At 25.8% G+C, this 8449-nt stretch overlaps 2 protein-coding genes across 2 annotated transcripts; both read left to right on the top strand.

Moving 5' to 3' along the window:
• Positions 1-2562: 2562 nt before the first annotated feature.
• TRIVIDRAFT_230740 (uncharacterized protein) lies at positions 2563-4186 on the top strand (the record flags this gene model as incomplete). Its single annotated transcript, XM_014100835.1, has 5 exons — positions 2563-2833; positions 2905-3031; positions 3096-3219; positions 3302-3741; positions 3804-4186. 5 exons carry the CDS (start codon positions 2693-2695, stop codon positions 4115-4117), a joined length of 1146 nt encoding a protein of 381 aa, XP_013956310.1.
• Positions 4187-5979: 1793 nt separating this feature from the next.
• Positions 5980-6568, top strand: TRIVIDRAFT_151142 (uncharacterized protein; the record flags this gene model as incomplete). The annotated part of the gene is made up of 3 exons (XM_014100834.1): positions 5980-6189; positions 6265-6430; positions 6489-6568. The coding sequence occupies 3 exons, from the start codon at positions 5980-5982 to the stop codon at positions 6566-6568; spliced, it is 456 nt and encodes a 151-aa protein (XP_013956309.1).
• Positions 6569-8449: the final 1881 nt, after the last annotated feature.

The raw sequence follows: 8449 nt of genomic DNA, 5'->3' as shown, positions 1-8449 counted from the left end.
TAGTTTTAAAGTTTTTTTATAATAAACTAAGTTTATTTTTTTATTATTTTAATTAAGTAAATAATAATAAAAATAGTTTTATTTTTATTTTTTTTTTAATATAAATAAAAAGTATTTAAAATAAATATTAAATTTTATAAAGTATTTATTTATTTTTTAAAGGTTTTTATTATATAGGTTAAGTTTTTTTAATTATAAAACTTTATTATATTTTTTTTTTTTATTTTAAAAATATTAATTTTATTTTAAAATATTTTAATTACAGTTATTGTTTATTTTAAAGTTAAAGTTTTTTTATTAATTATTATTTTATTATTTTTTTTAAAGTTATTTTTAATTTTAATATTATTATTTAAGTAATTACTTTAGGTTTTATTTTTTTAATTAATTTTAATATTTAGGATTTAAAATTTAACTATTTAATATTATTTTTTATTATTTATAGGTTTAAAATAACTATTTAAATAAAAGTTATTAATATATAATAAATTAAGTTTTATATATTAATATAAGTTAACTGTTTTTAAAAAATAAACCTTTAAGTTTTAAATTTATATTAATAAAGTAGTTAAATTAAATATAAATATTATTTTATTAATATTATATAATTAGTAAATATAATAACTAAATTTAATTTAATTATTATATTAATAACTAATTATTTAAGTTATTTAAATAAATATAAGAATATAAACTTATATATTTAGTTATATATTTTAAATTATAGTAGAAAGTTAGTTTTTTTTAGCTTTTTTAGATTATTTTAGAAAGCTAGCTTTCTTAGCTTTCTTAATTAAGGCGGCGATGTCTCTAATTAGCCTATCGGTCTTTAGTTTATCCAGTTCCGCCTACCCTATAGGCCTATTATTGCAACTATAAAAGTTGGGTCGTGACATACAACCCTTTGAACTGTAGGGTAGCCCTCTGAAAGTAATAGCCATACTAGCCAAGCTAATGTAATTACCGCTAACGTCACTAGTAGTACATAACTATATTTACTATATATATTACCTTTGGACTAGGAATTACTTAACTAGCTTTCAGTAATAAATTAAACTAAATTGTATTAAGACTTAATACTTTCAGCGTAAGGTACCTAAACGCAACTATATATAAATAATATATTTACTATACATAACCTAACTGCACTGTTAACATAAACTAAGTTTTACTGCTAGGGGTATATTTATTTATAAAGAACTTTAATTAACTTACCCTATATACTGGGACGTTGTATTTTTCCTCAACTTGCAAAGCCAGTGGTAATGCACTTTAGATAGTAGCGAAAACTGCTAATTCTTTGATTGATAGCTTCTGGGATAAAACCATAACAATTTCAAGGCCCAGGCTACGCCCAACTACAGTGATTAAGTATAATGCTATAAGTGTTGTTTTTTTGTTGTGATTTTAAAATACAGAATGTATGGCAGGACCTTTAATAATATATCATAGACAGGCTATGTTTACGGATTGGTTAGTATATTGCTGTTTAATAAATAACTGCAATGTGAAAGTTAAGCTGTATTAAAAGATATATATAAATTATCTGAAGATATCAATTGTCTATAACTTATGCTATGCATAGGCTATTTCTTACTACTGCAAAGCTTAATTATATATAGCTTAGGCTTAGTTAAAAAAAGAAAGGGGAGGGGGGTGGGATATATCCAAGCTTAAGTATATGTACTATTTTATTGCAGATATTAAGGCAGAATTGTTATATATCATTCTAATATTAAAATATCAAAGGGTAAGTAAATTAAGTGTATATATATTTTCATGCGCACTAAAATACATATACGACTAAGTCCCCTAATGCCCCACTTATACTTATAGGTATTTTATACTTAGTATAATCCTGCCTAAAGTAGGAGGTGTAAGCACTAAACTTATTACTAAATAGGTTGAGAAAGGTACTACACTACTAACGAAAAAAATACCAAAATTCTGCCTTAACACCTTCAATGGGATAGCAATGTTATTTAAAAGCATTACGCCGAGCAGTTAGCGAAGTTGACTTTTCTATTGTCTCGCGAGTTTCCTCTTGATTAACGGTTTTGCTGGTGGGGGTGTATAAGGTGTAGAGGGTGCCGCTGATGTACTTGTATTTATTAGTGTGTTGGATCTCGTTGTATAAGGCGAAACCTGCTAGCTTAATTGAGTGGTGCCAGCTGGCGCCTAGCCTAGTGAAGCAGAGCTTATTTCAAGCGAAGCAAATCCATCACAAGGATAAAGAAAATACACCATAGCGGGGTTGTTAGGTGAATATAAGGATTATCTGTAAACCCCACAGTAAAAAATGTCCGAGAGGTGCTTAGGGTGTAAAAGGTGTGTCCTGGTAATATTTTCTATCTGTGTATCACGCCCAATTGGATTCTGCTCATGTATACAGGAGTGATTGTATTGCTGGGTTAGTAGCTCCACTAGCGTATACCCGACATACCAACTCACGGTGCGGGAGTTTGCTTATGACGGCTCAACTAACATGTATCCTTTGTATGAGAACCCTATATAAAAGGTAGATACTCCGTGGGAAAGTAGACAAGAAACTCAAGTAATCAATCGAAGTATTCTGAAACCTCGTGTAATTACTCAAGAACAGTGTCAAGTTACGCTGACCTCCTATCCGACACTTTGAATACCCGTCAAAAAGACCTCGTCAGGAATCAGGTATACAATTACTGTCTGCGCCATGGACAGTATTATAAGCCAAATCAAGAGCCTGGCTGCAGGTGCCGATCAGGCTCAAGTCAAGCAAATCATTGTCTCCTTGCGCGAGGTGTCTGATTCCCTTGAGACTCCCTTGGACACTATCCAACGACTGGTGTATTTGGTAAGTTCCATGAGGGATTGACTCGCCTAAAAAATACTAGTAAGCAACATTGAATTGACAACTTATCATAGGCATTACCACTTACCGCAATTCGTATTGGTATTGATCTCGACCTGTTCAATTATTTGGTGAACAACAAAGCGCCAGCGACTGTGAGCGAGTTAGCCACCAAGACTGGGGCGGCACCAGTCCTCCTAGGTGACTTTTTAGTATTCCTTTCAATTTTCAGAGATGCATAGCTTACCAATGGACCTTGTTATAGCCCGTATCCTTCGCTACTTAGCTTCAACTGGAATCATCAAGGAAACAGGAAAAGATACTTTTACATATAACAACATTACCGAAGCAATCACTTTTCCGGGAGCGGCGGGAGCTTTCTACAACTAGTAAGTGCAATTATTTCGTATGCTGATCATAATTAAATATTCGGATTCTGATTGCTTACTTCGTTCTTTTCCGATTCTCCAGCTTTTATACTACTTACCCGGTTTGGCAAGAGCTGCCTGGTTGGCTTAAGGAACACAAATACCAGGATGTGGAGGATAATACCAACACACCACTGCAAAAGGCGCACAAAACAGATCTGCCCTTTTTTAGCTGGATGCTAACACAGCCTGAAACATTGGCACACTTTAATCAGTACATGTCTGTCCGTCATACCGGCAAAAAACAATGGCATGAAGTATACCCACTGGAGGACAAGATTCAAGGGCTCGCGCCAGAGCAAGTGTTCTTTGTGGATGTTGGTGGTGGAATTGGTACTCAGTCACGTGCTCTGCGTAAGAAGTACCCTGATCCTAAGGCCAGAATCATTTTGGAAGATACGCCAGACACTGTTGCACAGGCTGTTCCATTCCCAGATGTTGAGAGATTGCCGCAAAACATCTTCGACCCTCAAGCTATTATTGGTTAGTAATTCTCCTGCTCTCTTTTCCTAGAGTGACTACTAATCAATGGACTCGTACTTAAGGCGCGAAAATTTATTACTTGCGTAATATCCTACACGACTTCCCTGACGAGAAGTGTGTCACAATTCTGAAGAATACTGCAGCTGCTCTCGCTCCAGGCTCAGTTATTCTCCTCGATGAGATTGTCATTCCTGACACTGGTGCTCATTTCCATGCTACTCAGCAGGATATAATTGTGATGGCTACTTTTGCCGCAATAGAGCGAACCGAGGAGCAGTGGTACAACTTGGCTAAGAGGGCAGGGCTGAAGGTCACCAACATATACCTCTACAGTGACAGTGAGCGAGACAGTGTTATTGAGATAGTGAAGGAGTGAAAACCGAACTAGATATCATAGACTTTAGCTCAATATGTTATGATCATAACCCAATAGACACAGTCCCAGAATAGAGTAGGTCTACATCAGTAAAGAGAGTGAGCATAAAAACGGTAGTGTCTTCAACTTGGTATGCGAGAAAGGAATGACGAACTTGGATCTTTGTAAAGCTGCCTTTAACTACCAGGAATTGAAAGAAATGCTAAATGGTCAAGAGGTTTGAGGTCTCCAAAGGAGTTCGAGCTGCCTAGTTTAAAATAAAATCACAATAGAAAGCATAGCTATTATATAAAGACTTTTTCATTTAGTCTTTGGATAAAGTATAGTTTTAATAGTTGATATATATTTTTAAAAGTATTTGATATTTGTAAATTGAAGGAAAAAGGATTATTTATATATATTTTTTATGTAAATGATTATAATTTATACTATAAGTTATATTAATTGCAAAATTAAAATAAATATAATTATATATTAAAGTATAATATAAAAGCTAAGGAAAAAATAATTTTAAATAAAAGTTTATAAAAAGTAAAATAAAAAGAATTATAAAATTATATATAAAAATATTATACTTTTTATTTTAGTATTTAATTTACTTTTTTATTTTTTATTTATTGATTTTTTTAATTTATTAAATAATTTTTAATTTATTTTATAAATTTTAATTTTTATAAAATATATTTTATAATAATAATTTATTAATATTTTTAATTATATAATTTTATATTTTAAAAAACTATTATAATAAAATAAAATTAAATTAAATTAAATTAAATTAATTAAATTAAATACTTATTTTATAGTATTGTAATAATATTAAAAATATTAAAAATATTAAAAATATTAAAAAGAAAACTATATTTAAATAAATTTATATTTTTATAATATATTAACTATATTTTTTTTATAAATTATAAATATAAAATTATTTAAAAATAATTTAAAATATATTAACTATATATTATATTAAAATTAAAAAATTACGTAAAGTTTAATATAAATTTAAATTAATTAATATATTTTTTATAATTAATATATATATAATTAAAATTCTTTTTTAATATTATTTAAAAAAAAATATTTATATTTTAATTATATTTATATATAATAAAATATTTAAAATATATTTTTTAATAAAATTAAGATTTTAAATATAATATATATTTTTTATAATTAAAATAAATATATTTAAAAACATATTATTTTAATAATATAAAATAAATTAAAGAAAATATTTATATTAATAAATATTATAATATATATATATATATAAAATAATTTAAAAATATAATTTAAAATAAAAAAATAATATATAAAATAATTATATATTAAATATATTTTTATTTAAGTTTATATAAAAATAAATACAATATTTAATATAATTATTTTTTTATAAAAATGTAAAATAACAATAATAATAACAATAATAATAATAACAATTTTTATATTATAATTACAAAATTAAAACATTATATATTATAAAATATATAATATAAATGAAAAATGTTAATTTTTAATATAATTAATTTTTTATTAATTCCCAATTACTTTATTAATTTATATTTTTACTTATACAATAAAGTAAACTTTATATTATACTAACTTTTATAATCTCTGCAGAATATATTAAGTAAACATAAAACCAAAGCAAACCATAGTTCAAATACTACTGGGAGGTGCAAAGGGTGCAAATGGTGTGAGCGATATCAGGTATAGATCCCCAACCTTTTCTCTTACTCCAAGTCTCGCAGAACAAGTGGCCTCATAAATTCACATCTAAAGGGCCATTTCCCTTTTTAAGTATTCATAATACAAGTTCAATTCCAAAAACCCAAGCGCAAAGGAAAGGAATAACAGCAATGGAGGGAAAAGTTATCTCCACAAACTTTGTAGAATCTGCTGTTGTTAATGCACCAGTCTCGGCTATATGGCCATTTATAAAACTAAAGGAGTTTGGCAAATTTTACTCAGCTATTCAAAAAGTCGAAACTATTCCTGGCGAAAGAGAAACTGTAAAATGGTATTTTGAAAATGACACCATTCTAACGCTTCAAGAGGAGGAATATTCGGTAAGCATAACACTGGGTCCTCGTCTGCTTATCTGTTTGCAGTACCGAAACTGTTACTAATTAAGACATATTCAGACAGTAAAAAAATCCATGTCATTTAATATTATAAAATGCGAGCCATGGGGGCTTCCATACACCGGCGCATTAAGCACGCTTCGTCTTTACCCTATTACAAGTGGTGACGCCAAAGGCAAGACATATGTGGAATGGAGAGGTCAATATTCTAGCGACGCTACGGCTGGTAAGTGCTGCCATAATGAAGGTTAATCGTGGTCATAAAACTCATTTAAATGATATAGATATTATTGAAGATGCAAAGCTAAAACGCCGTGAGGGGCTTGCCGATCTGGCTAAGTACTTTGAGAACAAATCTATCTAAGTGGTAGAATCAATCTTACATAGCATAATAGCAGCCTTGACTTCGTGTAGAACCAGGCTCATACAAACTCAATAGAAACAGATTAGTAACTATTTACTAAGTTAGTATTTTAATCTGTATATATAAAATATAAAATATCTACTATATAAAATAATATATTTTAAAATACTTTTATAAAGGAACTGATATAATATATCCCTGCATTATTAATATAAGTGTAAAATAAACTATACTTAAAATGCTTATAAAACTTATATATATATATATATATATATATATATATATTGCTTTTTTACAAAAAGCTAAGAATAACTACTTATTTTGCTTTATGTAATTATTAAAATATAACATTACTTACTAGCCTTAACTTAGTGATTTATTTAAGTAATGTTTTGTATAGCTTTCCTTGTTAGCGCCAAAAAGTAAGCTATATCTTAAGCGATTTTTTTAGCTTTGGAAGGGAAACGGTATATTGCATAGATAACAGGTTTTATAGGTACCCTAAGCACAGCCTATCGCACCACTCATCAGACCACTGCGGCTCAAATCACGCCTGTAACGTCCTAATCCCTATTCTTAATATAGGGTAAGGATTCCTAAGGTAATAAGCCTAGATTATAGGTTTATATTAATAAACAGGATAAAAAGTAGCTTTTAAGCAGTTATAATTATAAATATATAAAAATAAAATATAAAGTATAACTTATATTTAGTTTTAATACTTTATTAATAATTAACTATTTAACTATTTAAATAATTATAATAAAGTAAATTTATATATTTAATTATTTTTTTATTTTTATTTAAGCTTATATTATTATATTTATAAAAATAAAGTTATTTTTATAATTTTTATAATATATATTTATATAAAAAAGAAAGAATTAAGCTTTTATTAATTATATTTACCTATAGTTTTACTATAATATATACTTTTATTAATTTAAGCTATAATATAATACTTTTTTTTATTAATTTTACCTTTAAGATTTATATATAAAGTATTATTTAATTTTATAGTAGCTTAGTTTTATAAGTTTTTCTTTCTTTTATATTTATTATACCTAAGGGTATTATTAAATAATATTTTTTTTAATTTAAAAAATAAATTAAATTATTATAATATAATAGTTTTAATAATTAAAACTATTAGATTTTTTATTATATTTTATTTTTATTATAAAATTAATAAATTACTTTATAAAATAATAATTAAATATTTAAAATATAAAAAATATATTTATTATAATTATATTTATAATAGAAATAGGATTTTATTAATTAATAGTAAATAATTTTTTATTATTTTTTTTTTATAATATTTATATTAATTCTATAATATAATATTTAGCTATTAAAAAAGAATATATAAATGTAAAAAAGTATTAAATAAAATAAAAGTTATTATAGTAATAATAATAAATAATATTATTAAATTAATAAATGAATAAAAAGTTTATTTAGCTAATTTAATTAAAAAAGTAATATAAATAGATTAATATTTATAAAATGTAAATATTTTATAAAGGTATTTATTTTTTAAATAAAATAAATAAAATAAAATAAACTAAATTAAAAATAATTATTAATATATAATCTTTTAATAAGGTTAATATAATTAATTAAAATATAATTTTTAATAATATAACTTAAGTTTTTAATAAAACTTTTTTATTAATATTTAAAAGTTAAAGCTTTTAATAAATTCTTAAGTATTATAAATAAATTTTATAATAAACTGGGTCCTATATATTAATATAGGTTAGCTGTTTCTAAGGGATAAACCTTTAGGTTTTAGGTTTATATTAGCGAAGCAGTTAAATTAAGTATAAATATTATTTTATTAATATTATATAGTTAGTAAATATAATAGCTAAATTT

The sequence above is a fragment of the Trichoderma virens genome (genome assembly GCF_000170995.1).
Source record: "Trichoderma virens Gv29-8 chromosome Unknown TRIVIscaffold_16, whole genome shotgun sequence".
NCBI lineage: Eukaryota > Fungi > Ascomycota > Sordariomycetes > Hypocreales > Hypocreaceae > Trichoderma > Trichoderma virens.
This window is presented reverse-complemented; position numbering and strand designations above follow the sequence as displayed.